Genomic DNA, 17,179 nt, shown 5'->3' with positions numbered 1-17,179 from the left:
CTAGGATCATGACCTGGGCTGAAGGCAGACGCCTAACGACTGAGCTACCCAGGCGCCTCTCAAATAAATAAAATCTTTAAAAAAAAATCTTCTTTTAAAAATAACAAGCTATTGGGATGCCTGGGTGGTTCAGTTGGTTGAGTGGCTGCCTTTGACTCAGGTCATGATCCTAGCGTCCTGGGATTGAGTCCCACATTGGGCTCCTTGCTCAGCAGGAAGCCTGCTTCTGCCTCTGCCTGCCGCTCTGTCTGCCTGTGCTCACTCTCTCTGACAAAAAGAAAAAAAAAATGTTTAAAAAAAAATAACAAGCTATTTTGGATCAGTTTCTTTCATTGGTAGAAATTAAATATATGTTAGATGTCGTCTCTTGGTATTTGTTGGTGAAGCTAAAATAAGGGACTTAAGATTTTGAAGTGATGTAATCCATTCAATTCTCTGCAGATTTATTAATTTCTTTCCCCTTGGGGTGAATAAGTAATTTCTTGGAGTGTCTGATCACAGGTTTGATTTTGTACTTTTGGACAGTTCATTAGTTTGTGCTCAAGCTTCTTGGAGGAGGGGATTATTTTTGTCACATGTATGTCTTGTTTTGGACAGATTGTTGCCAATTCCTTCTTGGCGAACCCTACTACCTCTGCTCTGTTTGCTACAATTCTGGTGGAGTACCTCCTCGACCGCCTGCCGGAAATGGGCTCCCATGTGGAGCTCTCCAACCTGTACCTCAAGCTGTTCAAGTTGGTCTTCGGCTCTGTCTCCCTCTTTGCAGCTGAAAACGAACAAATGCTGAAGGTAAAGCTCGCTTAGATCCCAGTGTACCGTTGGTGGTGGTGTTTTAATTCCCATTTTCACTTTTGCACAGATTGGAGTTACTCTTTTTATATTTGTAAAGTGCTCTTTGAATTAATAAATACTTAAAACCAGTAAGGGCCAGACATAAGATTTCACGTGTCTTTGAGCAGAGCTTGATGTGTATCCGTGATTTAGAGTGAGACCTTCAGGATGCTTGTGGTCAGCAGTGGGTTGCCAGGAGTTTCGGCCACCACATAAATTTCTTTGGATTGATTACCCAAATTAGGAGCACGTTGTTTCTATTATAAAAATTGAGCGGTGGAAAGGAAAGAGGGGAAAAATGTCTTTGTAACTTCTGTCCAAGGACAAACAGCTGGGTTTTTTTTTGTTTTTTTTTTAAAGATTTTATTTATCAGAGAGAGAGATAGGGAGAGAGCGAGCACAGGCAGACAGAATGGCAGGCAGAGGCAGAGGGAGAAGCAGGCTCCCTGCTGAGCAAGGAGCTCGATGTGGGACTTGATCCCAGGACGCTGGGATCATGACCTGAGCCGAAGGCAGCTGCTTAACCAACTTGAGCCACCCAGGCGTCCCCAAACAGCTGGTTTTGTCACCGTTTTGATGACATCAGGCATCTTCCACTTTAAGTCTGTTTCTCTACATTCTTATTTTCTGTGGCAATATATGAATATCTCAATCCGGGACCATTCGTTTATTCCCCGCCTTTATATCAAGAATTCTTACCGATTCGTATTCCTTATTAAGACTGTCTTGGAGCAATGTGTCTCCTGACATTTTTGTTGATGACTAATGCAGTATAATTTGATCTCATCAGTTATTTGATTTTAGCAAATGGCTAAAAAACTTACCCGTGGTTCCATCTACCACTGAAAAAGCAGCAGATGGTGTAACAGAAAACTTAATAAAAATTCACTTCCACTGAAGGCAGAATATTTTAATTCCTGCAGAAAGTCAAATATTATCACCAGTTGTCTCTGAAGAGTGTTGTCTTCCTGTAGGGGAATTCTGAAGAAGTAAACAAGCCCCCCCCCCACGCCCCCGCCCTGCATAGTAAATGTACGAATGGTGACAAAGAGCATTGGCCATCTCTGCTCTTATGTAACTGTTTTTAAAGATTTTTATTTATTTATTATTTATTTATTTGACAGAGAGAGATCACAAGTAGGCAGAGAGGCAGGCGGAGAGAGAGGAAGGGAAGCAGGCTCCCTGCTGAGCAGAGAGCCCATGCGGGTCTCGATCCCAGGACCCCGGGATCATGACACGAGCTGAAGGCAGAGGCTTAACCCACTGAGCCACCCAGGCACCCCTGTGACAGTTTTTAAGGGAGTTTTTCAGTTCTGTAGTCACCACTTGTCAACAACCTTGACATTACTTTCATATTCATATGAAAGAAACATACTTGAATTTTTCAGAGAAGAAATATTGATTGCAGCCTGTGTCCACATGATTTGGTATTGTCAAAAAATACAAATTTTGCTAACTGGATACAGGACAACAAAAACAGAACAAACGCTAATGGTAGGGTATTGGAATATTGTTCCAGAAAAACATTCAAAGAACAAATTTCATGCAAGTTTTTGTCAAAATAATACATGTAGTTGATTTAGTCTGTGAAATCAATCTGTCGTGCCGCCTGTGACAGCAAATTGGGAACCGTGTCATTGACTGTGTCACTGCCCATTCAGCACTTCTCAGCTCATGTTCGGTATGCCTGTAAAGCATTTCATGTGCAGCCTAACCTGTCACATGATAAAACCAGGACCTGAAGTACAAAATAAAAAGTTTAATCTGGCTTAAAATGTTAATTTCAGTTACTATTATAAAGTGCTTTTTTAATTTAAGAAATACCCATTTTTTTTTTAATTAAGTCCAGACCTTATAATCTCAGGGTTTTTTTTCGTCAGTTTTGTTTTTTTAAGGATTTTATTTATTCATTTGAGTGTGTGTGAGAGAGAGAGAGAGAGCGTGCATATACACAGGCAAGTGAACGGGGGCAGAGGGAGCAGGACAAGCAGACTCTGCGCTGAGGGCGAGCCGTACCTGGGGCTCAGTCTCACCACCCGAGATCGTGTCCTGAGCCGAAATCGAGGGTCACACACCCCCTTACAATTTCAATTTTTGCAGCTCTTCCAAAACTCTGTGTGTATCCTATTTGGTAGTGCAGTTTCACCCTTAGGGGATTTCTTGCATTTAGATTGTTATAGGAAACGGGCATCTTCATCTTGTTTGATGATTGAGTCTTGTAAAGGAAGTGACTGTATTCACAGGACTTGCAGGGCTGACAGACCCTCTGGTTCCTATTGCAGAATGTCCTTTTTTCAACATCGAGTAACTGCGCAGTAACAAAAGAACCTATTAAACACTTCTTTCGCAGTCAACCCTGTGGAAACCAGCATGTATTTTAAGAGAAATTAATTTGAGCCAGATAAAGGTCGGAAAGGTCTTGTTTTTCCTTTCGGAGTAAAGTCATCAGAATTACCTTCCATTCCTGTTTGCAGTGAACCTTCGGCTTGCCTTGTGCGGGCGGGGCGCCTCCTCCCTGAGAGCCTGTTAACCTGCCTTTTCTGCACCCTGCAGCCCCACCTGCACAAGATCGTGAACAGCTCCATGGAGCTTGCACAGACTGCCAAAGAGCCCTACAACTACTTCCTGCTGCTTCGGGCCCTCTTCCGCTCCATTGGGGGAGGCAGCCATGACCTCCTGTATCAGGAATTTTTGCCTCTCCTACCAAACCTCCTGCAAGGTCAGTGGGGCGACTTGGGTTGCCTTTGAGTCTTGTGTGCACTCCTGCTCAGGGATGGACCTTCCAATCCCTGCTCAGAGTGGAACAGAGTTGGAAGGTTTTCATCACGCTGGTCAGGCTTTGTATTTTCATAGCATTTGGTAAGCAGGCCTGGAACATGGTTTCTGGGGCTGCCTCGTAATAATACCAAGGCTCCTGAGATTGAAGGAGAATCTGAGTAAGACAGGGAAAAAGCAATTTTATAATTTATAGCTGGCTTATAAGTTTATATTTTTCTTTTGCTGCACATTGGCATAAGCAGAGCCCTGTAATTGCATGTAGGCAGGAATGCTTTCAAGATAGGGAGCTAAAAGGGGGCTCCTTAAAGAGAAGCCATTTACAACATCTGGTACTTAGGAGGCAGTGGGAAATCGTTGACCGTATTGCCTGGAACGTGGCCAGAAGTCCACTGTCCGTAATCCAGCTCCACTCGCTGTATTTAAGCCCGTCTCCTGTCCCTCCCCAGCCTGAGCCCTCTGCTCTGCGTCCGACTTCCTCCTCCTGCACTCCCTGCCTCGTTGTGTTCCTCTTCCTCCTTCTCCCCCGGACTCTGAATCCAGAGCTGCTGCTGTGTGATGCCTGCACCAGCGCCTCTTTTCTCTGAGCTCTCTCCATCCTTTCGGCCTTGTCTCTGAGCACGTGGGGCACGTGCTGATCCGACATGTTTCCGTTAGGAAGGAGCTCAGGGGACCCTCATGAAGCGTGGGGAATGGACTTTGTGGAAAGGAAGATCTCCTCTATTGATAGGAAACAGAAGTGGATTTTTTAAAAAGAAAATGTTTATTTTATAGCAATAGACTTCAGCTGTTGTGTGTTGAAAGCCTGATAACAGACGTAAGGTTGTAAACCTCAAGCTTGAGGGGAATGGATCTTACTGGCTGTGTCTTTGGATTGGGCTTGTTAAAAAACATAACATGATTCTTATTTTTTTATTTTTTGAGGGGTGGGAGGGGCAGAGGGAGAGAGAGTCCCAAGCAGGCTCCACACTGACCACGGAGCCCAGCATGGGGCTCTATTTCATGACCCTGAGCTGAAATCAAGAGTCAGACGCTCAACCGACTGAGCCACCCAGGTGCACCAACATAACACAGTTTTTATTGAAAATTTTTAGAAAGATTTTATTTATTTGACAGAGATCGCAGGGAGGCAGAGAAAGAGGGAGAGGAGCAGACTCCCCGCTGACCAGAGAGCCTGACTTGGGGCTCGAGTCCAGGACCCTGAGATCATGACCTGAACAGAAGGCAGAGGCTTAACCCACTGAGTCACCCAAGGGCCCCCATAACACAGTTTCTAAAAGATTTATGTATAATGTTAACCATTTCATGAAGATTGATGTTAAATAACTATAAGTTAAATGATCATGTATAATTGCGTGCAGCCTGCTGTTATTACCGTGAACGTGGCGGACAGATGGGATCACGGTTATAGGATGGATTTAGCTACATGTAGATCATGAGAACAGGAGATCGTGTCCTCTTGTCATCACATTCGTGGTGACAGGGAAAGGTGGAACCGTTACTTTGCACAGTCAGCTGCGGCCAGTCTGGGTGTAACTTTGCTCTCGGTCATCCTCCAACCCCGTGTTTAGGGCTGAACATGCTGCAGAGCGGCCTGCACAAGCAGCACATGAAGGACCTCTTCGTGGAGCTGTGTCTCACGGTGCCCGTGCGGCTGAGCTCACTCTTGCCCTACCTGCCCATGCTCATGGACCCCTTGGTGTCCGCCCTCAATGGGTCGCAGACGTTGGTCAGCCAAGGCCTGAGGACCCTGGAGCTGTGTGTGGACAACCTGCAGCCTGACTTCCTCTACGACCACATCCAGCCGGTGCGCGCGGAGCTCATGCAGGTAGGCCCGAGGCCTTGCCGGGGCCAGTGTGGGGCAGGGCCGGACGGTGGGTGCGCGCATGTCTGGTTTCTACTGGGAATTTTAGGCTGGTGTAGGTGGTTTCCAGAAGTGACGGGCCTGCACTGTGCCCCATGTTGGACTATTTGCAAGAAGAAGTGCTGTTGATTTCAAGTTCATGAGTCTTCTAGACTAGGAAGAGATGTGCAGAAATTCCCTGCATTTCGGACAGACGCGCTCGTTTTGTAGTATTTCCCTCTTTCAGAGGGCTTTCCCAGGTGGCACGTCCTTGTTCAGTGGATGACCTGTGAGAGCAGGTGTTAACAGTTGCTCTGTGCTGCCAGCGGGGTCCTTCCTTTATCCACAGAAGATCTTGAGATACCACAGTAAAGAGAAGCAGACTCCTGAGGGAAGCACAGGTGTCCGCTTTGGGGTCAAGGGAAATGAAGCAGATAATCAAGGAGATTGTTTTGTTGTTGTTGTTGTTGTTTTGTTTTTAAAGATTTTATTTATTTGACAGAGACAGCAAGAGAGGGAACACAAGCAGGGGGAGTGGGAGAGGGAGAAGCAGGCTTCCTGCTGAGCAGGGAGGCTGATGCAGGACTCAGGCTTCCCACTATGCAGGAGCCCTATTCGGGGCTCGATCCCAGGACCCTGGGATCATGACCTGAGATGAAGGCAGATGTTTAACCGACTGAGCCACCCACGCGCCCCAAGGAGATTGTTTTGAAAACATTTTATATTTTCTCTTCATGAGAGTTTGTATAATAAATACCAGGTTTCTCCTCCATGTTTCACAGTTGTATTGATTCATAATATAGTTGGTAATTGTTAGAGGTTTAGGCTGCCTGTTACTTACTCGTCTACCCCTTTGGTAGAGAGCAGGCAGGGGTCAGAATGCCAGCTTTGTATGATGGAGACACCTTAACGCCTAAAAGACAGGAATCCAGGTTGGAAACTTCAGCGTGCACTTGAGGCAGGGTTGGGAGACTTACCCACCAGTCCCGAAACGCAGACCCTGGGCTCTTATCTAGGTGGGAGGGAATGGTCCTGGAGGTCAGGTCAGGGTCTCAGGTCCACTCTCGCAGCTGTCCTATGGAGAATGTGAGAGCATTCCTCGAGAACAGCACCGTTGGTTCTAGAAGGCAGACTGGGTCTGACCCAGGTGTGGGTGCCACGCGAGAGGGGAGGAGGAGGCAGGGACGGGCTCATGGGCCTCTTGCCGTTCCGTGGGGCAGACAGCCCTAGGCAGAGACCAGGGCGAGGCTTTTGGAGATGCAGTAAGCCCCCTCACCCCCCCGACAAAGGTCATCTCTCTGTGGTCCCATCAGTCAGCATTCATTCTCAATGCCACCCCTTCCTGGGGAGTTAAACACAATTTCCCTGTCCTGAGGATCCGGGAGGAGCGGTTGGGCTGGGTCGGGGAGTGGAGGTAGGAAGGATTAGCATCTCTCAACAGGTGTTCGTTCAAGACAAGCCTTTTTGGACCTTTGGGGATGTAAAAGAAATTGAAATTTTGCTTTAAAGAAAAGTTCCAAGATTTTATGTTGGCTGTTGCTGGGTACTAGTATCTGGCATTGTTATGGAAGATGACTTAAAAAAATTGACTTAATTAGGCAGACATAGTAATTTTTAGGACTTAAGATCGTTCAGGTAAAAGAATGTGAGAACAACAACAAGTTCTTTGGAGCTGTTGAGTGCATGTAGCCCTTAACACTAACTGTAAGGGTGAGGTGCGCGTCCTCGCCATGTGCTCCCATAGCGCCGGTCCTGTCATGATCCGTGTTTCCCCTCTTCACCGTCCTTTCTAATGTGAGCTTTGAAATGTGTAAGATAGGTTAGCTGTCCTGTTTTTAGGAATTTGCCACATTCATACATTATAAAGCTTATAAAAGGGACTAAAAACCTGAGAACTCCTCATCAGACCCCAGGACAAGAACTTCACCAGTAATTAGCACTTCCCTCCATGCTTCTCATCCCCGCATTTTGCTTATGCTTAAACCATATGGGCTTAGTTTTCTTGCTCCCGAGCTCTGTGACACTTAACACATGCTACCATTTGTATTTCGGGGGCATGGAAAGACAGTTATGTTTATGTGTGCATTTTCTTTAAAGACAGAATGTCCTGGAAGGATACACAAGACTACTAACAGTGGTTTTTCCCAAGAAGGGAAAGTGCATGTTTAGGGGACAGAGATGAGAGGAAGAATTTTTGCCGTATAGTCTTTTATATAACTTTGGGATTTTATTTATGAACCATGAGAATGCATGACCTTGGGAGGATTTTAATGGAAGTGCATTGGGTTGTAGGCTTTATGGCGCACCCTGCGCAATCCTGCAGATAGCATTTCTCACGTGGCCTACCGTGTACTTGGCAAATTTGGTGGCAGTAACAGGAAGATGTTGAAGGAATCCCAGAAGCTGCACTATGTTGTGACTGAGGTTCAAGGCCCAAGCATCACAGTGGAGTTTTCCGATTGTAAAGCATCTCTTCAGCTCCCGATGGAGAAGGTAAATTTGGGACTTGCGGAAGTTTTGAGGAACTTCTTAAAGTTACTAAGCATTTCATATTAAGGATGCTGATTTCTGTTTGAAAATATATAAATAAAACATATACTTTCTTGGGAGGGGATATCTATGTTTTTTTTTCTTTAAGATTTTATTTGTTTATTTTTAAATTTTATTTATTTGACAGAGATCACAAGTAGGCAGAGAAGCAGGCAGAGAGAAAGGGGGAAGCAGGCTCCCTGCTGAGCAGAGAGCCTGATGTGGGGCTCAGTCCCAGGACCCTGGGATCATGATCTGAGCCGAAGGCAGAGGCTTGACCAACTGCGCCACCCAGGGGCTCCCCCCCATTTTTTTTTTCTTTTTTAAAAAAAGACTTTCCTCACATCTGGGAGGAATGATATCCATCATGGATAAATGTCCCCCTAGAGTTATTTTCCATCATCACCTCAATCATCCTGTCCCCACACTTCCTGAAGCCCATGCATTGTCCTAACCCTCCTCCAGCCTCTCACGCAGCCCCATCCCGTAGATGAGGGTCCTCTCCAGACCTCCGGGGGAGGACCCCCTCATGCAACCCCGGCCCCTCATCCAAGCCTTTCTCAAAAATACCTGCCAGAAAAACACTAGTTTCCTTCTAAGAGACCACAGTTAAAAATCCGTCTTTACATTGAAAGTCGCTGTAGTGAACATTCTGTCAGGAGCCCCTTCCCACATTTTAGGGAATTTCCTTAATACAGGATTCTGTTTGCTTCAGCCCTGTCAGTGGCGAGGCGGGTATTAGTAGTGAAAACTAAGGTAGCTGACAGAACCAGAAAATGTCTTTAGAAGTGGTTTCCCCCCAAAGAGGAAACCCAGTTTTGAAGATTGGCTTCCCGGTCCTCCTGCACGCCCACACGGACTTCAGGTGTGTGAGGGTCTGGTTTCCTGGCAGCCGGCAGCCAAGGGCACGCAGCACCCTGCCACGGCTGGAGGGGCTGCCGAAGCGAAGGGAAGAAGCAGCTTGGCCACGCTGAGTGCCAGTAAATCCCCATTAAGATAATCCTGCTTTTGGGCAAGTAATTGGCTCAACCTTAGCCCCTTCCGAAATTATCCCCGCAAGCTGGGGGTGACTCAGCAGGCAGCTGTGGTCATGCTCCGTGTAGCCATGTGGGGGTCTCTAGGGCAGGACTGCTGTCCCTGTCAGCCCCGCTGTGCTTCCTCACACACAGCCCGGGTAAATCTTGCCTCTGTCACACAGACCAGTTTTTTGGTTGATAGGTATATAATTGTCAAGACGGGTGACTGGTCTCTTACTGTTAAAGGCGTCACATGATTGTGTGTGTGATTTTGCCCCCCCCCCCCGCCCCACTAACTGAATAAGATAAAATGTGTGTGTAGCCATGTGGGTTTTCTGGAAAAGTAAAACCCTCTTATCTTCTAAAGAGAGAATTGAGAGATTGTGTAATTTCTGCATCAGCTGTAGCTTCTGTGTTTCTTTGCTGTTGTAGGCCATTGAAACCGCTCTGGACTGCCTGAAGAGTGCCAACACTGAGCCCTACTACCGGAGGCAGGCGTGGGAGGTGATCAAGTGCTTCCTGGTGGCCATGATGAGTCTGGAGGACAACAAACACGCCCTCTACCAGCTTCTCGCACACCCTAAGTATGTTGGGAATGTGGTCCCCGCGGTTGGTGCCTCTTAGGACGTGGAAGTGCAGAAGGCCTCTCAGATTTCCTAGTGCTCAGTGCATGCTCTTGCAAGCCGGGAAGTTCCCATGGTACCTGCCTAGTGGTGCTTTCCTGGGCTTTTAGAGGAAATGAAGAGAAGGGACCAGCTTTTGGAGAATTAGAGTTTACCTTCGTCGTCGTGTTCCTGATGGTTGCCTCTCCCTGATGTTGTCAGCTTCAAGAGGCAACGTTCCTGCCCTTTTCTCTCCTGTAGCTCGCGGGTGTATCCGTACTTCCTGGCACGTGGCGGGTGTTCATTGGGTCTTTGGCTCTTCTAGTCCACCGTGATCCTTTCATTCCCCAAACATTCATCTTGCGATACTTGTATTTTGCTCTTACCATTTGGGCTGTAACATAGTAACCATAGGTGATGGTCTTGTGTGATCATGTATGTTTTCTTGCTCTGTTCCCCACATTTTCTTACTGTGTTCCCCATACACATTTCACAGATGTGCAAAATGTGTATTTTCACATTTTTCATGGCATCAGGTGGGTGGTACGTGTGCCATCAGCGAGCTCTGTGACCTCGTCTGATTCTGTTCCCGTGGGGTGATTTTCAGCACATAATGCATTTATAGCTACCATTAATAGCTTTTTCTCATTTGTGTTTCCTCATTGATGGGGGTTACTTCTTAGAATTTGGTTTAGTTAGTCATAAAAGATCCAAGTAAGACATCAACTTACTTTAAAAACTATAAAAATACTGAATCTGCCACCATGTTGTAAAATGGGTCTGATTCATCCCCTATGCTCGTATGAGGTAGGACATCCCGGATGTCCCCAGAACCATCGTGATGAAATTCATCATGTAAGTGCTGATGGTGGAATCATCAGCTCAGAACTTCAGTGTTGTGAGGACGGACTGGATTTTATCTTTCAGCTTTACAGAAAAGACCATACCCAATGTCATTATATCTCATCGTTACAAAGCACAAGACACTCCAGCTCGGAAGACGTTTGAGCAGGCCCTGACCGGGGCGTTCATGTCTGCTGTCATTAAAGATCTCAGGCCCAGCGCCCTGCCCTTTGTCGCCAGCTTGATTCGCCACTACACGATGGTGGCCGTTGCCCAGCAGTGCGGTGAGTGGGGCAGAGGAAGTGCTCATGGGACTCCTTGCGGTGCTTCAGAAACGCAATCAGGACATTGTGGTGTTCAGAGGAGCGTTTTGGCTGGTTGATTTTTGGCCTTTGTTTTCTTTTTTTTTTTTTCCCCCTGAAGATTCTGTTGATTTATTTGACAGACAGAGATCACAAGTAGATAGGCAGGCAGAGAGAGAGAGGAGGAGGAGGCATGCTCCTTGCTGAGCAGAGAGCCTGTTGCGGGGCTTGATCCCAGGACCGTGGGAACATGACCTGAGCCGAAGGCAGAGATCTTAACCCACTGAGCCACCCAGGTGCCCCTGACCTTTGTTTTCTGATTTCCTGCTTACTGCAGGGTAATTGCTATTTCGGTGGTGGTTCCAACAGTAACGTGAAAACTGTTACCAAGTGTCTCTGTACAGTGCACCCAGTGGAAGATTTTCACCCTTTGTTGTTCACGGAAACAGGTGGAATACTGTGGACACTCTGCCTGTGAGACAGCTTGTGGTCTCCCTCGTTGCTGGCTGATCTTCCTTCCCTTTCTGTGCTGCTTTCCAAGGCCCATCCTCTCCCCCCGCCCTTCGGCTGGGTCCTCCCTGCGGTGCTCCTCGCTGCTGTTCCCGACCTCTGCTTTGGGGTCCTCAGGCTCCAGATGGGGAGGGACCACTTCTGTTCATCTCCTTGTTTGTCTTTCTAATCCATCGCAGACGAGTGCTCTTGCAAAAGATGATAAAAGTGTCCCGAGACTGCCCATTGCTGTACAAGTTTTAGAAGTTTCTGGACACTCACTCCCGGTTTTGTAGCTCCCCCAACCAGCGCTGGTCAGTGGACACACTCGAGCAGCGCTGCGGCCGTGTGTGTCCCTGAGGGCCCCCATTCTCCGGATGGATAAAGCCGCTTTCTCTGAGCGCTGCAGAACACTGAGAACATTCCCCCTTGTAGCTCTTCGTGCCCTTCTTGACCCGAGGAGTCATTGATCTTAGATTGTTTCTCATTGTCTCTCTGTTAACATCTTTCCAGCAGGCTTGTAAGCTTCTTGATAACAAACACCCATCTTGCCGGGTATCTGCAAGGCTTTAATTAATTGTTCTCTCTTTGAGCTGGGCATCATAGCCGGGTTGCTTTTTAATTACTATTTGTACATCAGGAATGACCAGAGTGTAGCCCACACTCATTTCTGTGCTTTGACCCTTGGCCTATTTAATGATTTTTTTTTTCTTTAAGGAGAACATACATGGTTCTCATCATTGTAGAGAAAATCTGAAAAGAGCCTACTGTATAATAGGAAACATTCCGAAAAATAACCTTAGGCCACTTAGATGCAGTTTAACAGAAGTTGGCTGAAAGTACCAGTGCCGGCTTTTGTTGAGCTCCTAACCTCAAGTTAAAAAATGAGATCGTTTTGGGGCACCTGGCTTGCTTAGTCGGTGCAGCATGCGACTCTTGATCTTGGGTTGAGTTCGAGCCCTGTGTTGGGTGTAGAGATTACTAAAAAAATAAACTTAAAAAACCAACAAACTTCTTAATGACGTGGTTTTGCTGTTTGGGAGCACCTGGGTGGCTCAGTGGGTTAAGCCTCTGCCTTCGGCTCAGTTCATGATCTCAGGGTCCTGGGATCGAGCCCTGCATCAGGCTCTCTGCTCAGCGGGGAGCCTGCTTCCCCCTTCTCTCTCTGCCTGCCTCTCTGCCTACTTGTGATCTCTGTCTGTGTCCAATAAATAAATAAAATCTATTTGAAGGACAAGAGCACGCATGTAAATAATTAGCTCTTCTTTCTCCCATTCCCGCCGCCTCTCTTCCAGGTCCTTTCCTGCTACCTTGCTACCAGGTGGGCAGCCAGCCCAGCACAGCCATGTTTCACAGCGAAGAAAATGGGTCGAAAGGAATGGATCCGTTGGTCCTTATTGATGCAATCGCTATTTGTATGGCATATGAAGAAAAGGAACTTTGCAAGATTGGGGAGGTGGCCCTAGCGGTGATATTTGATGTTGCAAGTATCATCCTGGGCTCAAAGGAGAGGGTAAGGAAGGGCTGAGGAGTAGTTGGGCTTGTTGGTGCCTGTGGGTAGTCCTTCTAGAAACTGGTTCCATGGCGGGGCTGACAGCACGGTGTGTCTGTGTGTTTCTCCCCAGGCGTGCCAGCTGCCTCTGTTCTCGTACATCGTGGAGCGCTTGTGCGCGTGTTGCTATGAGCAGGCCTGGTATGCAAAGCTGGGGGGTGTGGTGTCCATTAAGTTTCTCATGGAGCGGCTGCCTCTCACTTGGGTTCTCCAGAACCAGCAGACATTCCTCAAGGCACTTCTCTTTGTCATGATGGACTTGACTGGAGAGGTAGGTGATGGGGGGCCCCAGACCCTATCCAAGCGGTTCCAGAAGCTGACTTGCCAAGACCATAGTTAGTATGAAGCCCTTCTGCTAGCCTGCTCTCCTAGAGGCCTAGATTTTCATTACCGCGTCTTTCACACGAGGACAGATCAGGACCCCCGTAGGCTTATCCTGGTTACCTGAATATCTGCGTCGATGAAGAACCGTCCCAGACCGGAGCATGTAACACGGTGCCTCTGTAGAGGGAAGTCGTCGTCCTCGCTCTTGCCTTAGGGCTAAATAGTGCACGTGCTGCAGGAGTTTCTCTGGAAGTTGAGTTTCCATGAAGCTGTGCGCAGGTGTAACGCACATAGTACGTGGTGGGCGTTTCCAGCTTCTCCATTTGGGAAATGCAGGAGTTTGTGTATGTCGCCATGTTCTTTCTGGAGTGTCTACAGCAGGCTGAGGTGCCGTGGCCGTGTGCAGGTTACGAAGCGGTCTTGGTGAACCAGCGGGGATGGGGGTGGATCCGCAGTGACAGTCCCTTTCATTCCTTTCATCCCTGGCCCGCAGGTTTCCAATGGGGCCGTCGCCATGGCAAAGACCACCCTGGAGCAGCTTCTGATGAGGTGCGCGACGCCGCTGAAGGACGAGGAGCGAGCCGAAGAGATCGTGGCCGCCCAGGAGAAGTCCTTTCACCACGTGACGCACGACTTGGTCCGAGAAGTCACCTCTCCAAATTCCACTGTGCGAAAGCAGGCCATGCACTCACTGCAGGTCTTGGCCCAGGTCACTGGAAAAAGTGTCACTGTGATCATGGAGCCCCATAAAGAGGTGAGATTTCTGTCCCCGGAACAAGGATAATTGGAGCAACGCTTTGAGACCTTTTTCCCTCCTATCTGACTGGAAGAGGATACATAATCTGTAATTTTGTGTCCGCTTCACCAGGTGCTACTGTATATGCTCTCTTTGACCTCAGGGACGCAGAAAGCAGTGCGCTGATGTTGACGGCTGTATCCGTAGTCGTCAGCATCCAGAGAACAGAAGGCGGTTTCCTGGGTCTCTAGCAAAATCCGGTCGCTCTTCTCTTTTTTAAGAGCGGTTACCCGGCAGAGGGGTGGGTGGAGCGCAGCTGGGTGGCTCAGTGTTAAGGTTAAGCCTTTGCCTTCGGCTCAGGTCATGATCTCCGGGTCCTGGGATCGAGCCCTAAATCGGGCTCCCTGCTCAGCTGGGAGCCTGCTGCCCCCTCTCTGCCCGCCTCTCTGCCTACTTGTGCTCTCTTTCTCTCTCTATCAAATAAAAATAAAAATCTTTAAAGAGCAGTTACTCGGGAGACTTCGGAGTTCAGTGAACCTGACATGTAACTATCCACCGGCCAGTTTTAACGCATGGAACGTACCTTCCCTTCCCCAACTAAAGGGCATCCTCACCTTTCCTGTCACGGCTTTCAGATTGATAGTCGCTTTAGAATGTGGTGACGAGCAGAATTTGCTCTTCAAGGGACGGCCGGTTAGTGGTGCTCCCCCCTTGCCCCAGGTCCTCCAGGATATGGTCCCGCCGAAGAAGCATCTCCTCAGACACCAGCCTGCCAATGCGCAGATCGGCCTGATGGAGGGGAACACGTTCTGCACCACTCTGCAGCCCCGGCTCTTCACAATGGACCTCAACGTGGTGGAGCATAAGGTGTTCTACACAGAGGTAGGGGGGTGGAGGTGCGGCGTGGTGTGGATGGTGATGACGTGTGTCTGGTAACCTGTCTCTGTGCGTGAAGACTGGTCAGGCAGCACTCAGAGAAGGCACGGGTGGTGACCCCAGGGGACCGGCTCTAAACTGGCACAGCGCCCTGCGCAGGTACGTGACAGGAGGTAGGCCTGCTGACAGGAGCGGTCCTACCCAACGCGGCTGTGTTCTGAGGCCTTCTCCAGGACACCTCGCTCTGCAGAGCCTTAAGAATGTAATCTAGAGAAAGATGGACTCTGCTTTGACCACTCTCATCGGCTGGTGTCCAGAGTAAGATGGGCTCAGAGCGAGCGCCAGGGCATCAAATATATTTGTCCCCTGAGAACGTGCCGTGTGCTGTTCAGAACTTACTGCACACGAGGGCCATCATTTAGCTCTGACAGCTCTCTGTGAACTGTAGATTCCGATTATTCTCATTAGGGTAGCGGCAGATGGCATTCTGCAAGTGTTTCTCTCTCTGAACGTTCTAGTATCGAACTATAGATACGGTCAAGTTCTAGCTATTAATTCGTAGAAAGCAGTAATGGTATGGTGCTCAATCCCAATGTGAGATTTTTTTTAAGACCCGAATTTTTTAAGACCTAAGGCATTGTTAGAGTAGACGGAGGCAAACGTCATAAGGAAGCGACTTCTTTCTGATCCACACTAAGTTTGAATTTCCAGTTATGGAAAATTTACCTCTTGAGTCTTTAAGTTCTATGTATTTACGTGGACATGGAATCCAATGATCACTTGGTCTAGCTTTGATCTTTTATACCTTGTTGCATCCCTTGTGTAGGTGTCCTAGTTCATGTGACCTGACAGAGGTCCTAGGAGAGCCACCAGAGAATGGGGGGAAGTTTCCCTTTGCTGGTTCCAGAGGCAGATGTATTTTAACCTTTGTGGAAAATTCCTCACTAAGCTTAAGGCCAGAACCTGGTGGTGTTGAGTGATAAATCCCAAGGGATGTAACTGGTTTCCCAAGTGTTGATCAGAGCACTAGCTGTATCAGAACACGTGAGGGTCTTTTTAAAAACAAAGACTCTCCTGAGTTCTCAGGTCAGACCTACAATGGACTGGCTGCAGGCTTCCCAACTGATTCTGGTGCATGCTTGCTCTGTCCAGATAGAGCTGCCGACACAGGTGTCTGCACGTGTGTGCATACACACATATGTTGATACAGGAGGAGAGTTGTAGTGATGGAGTGGAGTAAGGTGGTAACTCGAAGTGCTTTTTGTATATATATCCTTTTTTGCTGTTTGAAATCTTTTACTAGGTAGGAATCTTTGAGGGAAAAAAGGTGACAGTAAAGTTTATACCGTTTCCCCAGGATACGTACGTAGAAGGGGAAAACAGTAGCAGAACAACACACATGATAATTTGTGTTTTAGATACATCAGTATATACTGGGGTATCATAAAATGTCCAGAAAGATAGCTACAGGAATTTCTGAGTTACGATATTCTCCGTGACTTTCAGCGTCTTTCTTTGTACTTGACTGTGCTTTGTGGGGGGAGAAAAAAAAAGTGTTAAGCACTCCAGGATCGAATCACAGCACCCATTTGTCGGGCTCCAGCCCATGGCTCTGGAAAGCAGCTCTGAATACAGAGGGAGACGTACCTGCCATCATGTTTGCAGTTCAGGTGACCCCCGGGGTGGGGAAACCGTGTTACAGTATCAGAGTGGGGGAGAAAATGTCTAAGAATTTATTTCACTGATGAGGCTGATAGTTTGCTTGAGAGGGAAGCTCTGTCACGTTCGATATTAAATTCCCCAGGGTGTGAGTTTAGTTTGTCAGTCAGTTGTGTTGCATGTGTGTAAGATTGCTGTGTTCTGTTATTTTCAAGGTTACTGTGTCTTCGCAGAAAGAGCTGGCTAAATTAAGTTGTTTTATCTTTCACAGCTGTTAAATCTGTGTGAGGCTGAAGACTCAGCCTTGACAAAGCTGCCCTGTTACAAAAGCCTTCCGTCACTCGTTCCCTTGCGAATTGCGGCATTAAGTAAGTTCATGTGCGTTAAGTCTGAAGCAAGTCATGGTACAGAGGTGCACGGAGGCAGTGGCCTTTTGGGGGGTTTATTTTTTTATGTTCTTTCTAAGGTGGGACAGTTACGTTTGTCTGTTTCTTAAACGACATGATGAGGTGTCGACGGGTCGTATAGATGGTTAGGATTTAAACAGTTGTTTACTCTTACAAACTATGTATTTTACTTTCTGGTGATTAATTCAGTGCTGTAGTTCACTGCTGAATCCGGTACTGTAGTTGAAGAGCGTAGTCCTAGTGTTCGTATATGGCCAGTTCGCCCAATCGGAGGATACGGGAAGATGCGCTGTAACCTTCAAAGGCTTTTCAGTGGTTCCATGGCATTTGAGAATCCTGCTCTCTCTAGGCTCTCATGACCAGCGTCAGCTGCATTGTTGAATTTTATTGACTGA

The 17,179-nt window shown here is 47.6% G+C and overlaps 1 protein-coding gene across 12 annotated transcripts in view; it reads left to right on the top strand.

Moving 5' to 3' along the window:
* LOC101670429 (transformation/transcription domain associated protein) overlaps positions 1–17,179 on the top strand; it is a 113,456-nt gene that overhangs the window by 27,968 nt on the left and 68,309 nt on the right. For 11 of the 12 annotated variants that reach the window (XM_045075105.1, XM_045075098.1, XM_045075106.1 and 8 more), the window contains exons 18-28: positions 598–789; positions 3,385–3,550; positions 5,178–5,434; positions 7,742–7,942; positions 9,427–9,578; positions 10,524–10,723; positions 12,526–12,743; positions 12,856–13,053; positions 13,600–13,860; positions 14,563–14,724; positions 16,649–16,745. In XM_045075105.1, the coding sequence (XP_044931040.1) occupies positions 598–789; positions 3,385–3,550; positions 5,178–5,434; positions 7,742–7,942; positions 9,427–9,578; positions 10,524–10,723; positions 12,526–12,743; positions 12,856–13,053; positions 13,600–13,860; positions 14,563–14,724; positions 16,649–16,745 (2,104 nt within the window). The remainder of the gene's footprint in view (positions 1–597; positions 790–3,384; positions 3,551–5,177; positions 5,435–7,741; positions 7,943–9,426; positions 9,579–10,523; positions 10,724–12,525; positions 12,744–12,855; positions 13,054–13,599; positions 13,861–14,562; positions 14,725–16,648; positions 16,746–17,179) is intronic. The other variant, XM_045075099.1, reaches the window with a different exon arrangement.

Source organism: Mustela putorius, unplaced genomic scaffold (assembly GCF_011764305.1).
Source record: "Mustela putorius furo isolate JIRA1106 unplaced genomic scaffold, ASM1176430v1.1 tig00000139_pilon_pilon_pilon, whole genome shotgun sequence".
NCBI lineage: Eukaryota > Metazoa > Chordata > Mammalia > Carnivora > Mustelidae > Mustela > Mustela putorius.
The sequence above is the reverse complement of the archived record's forward strand: the minus strand, read 5'-3'. Positions and strand labels throughout refer to the sequence as shown.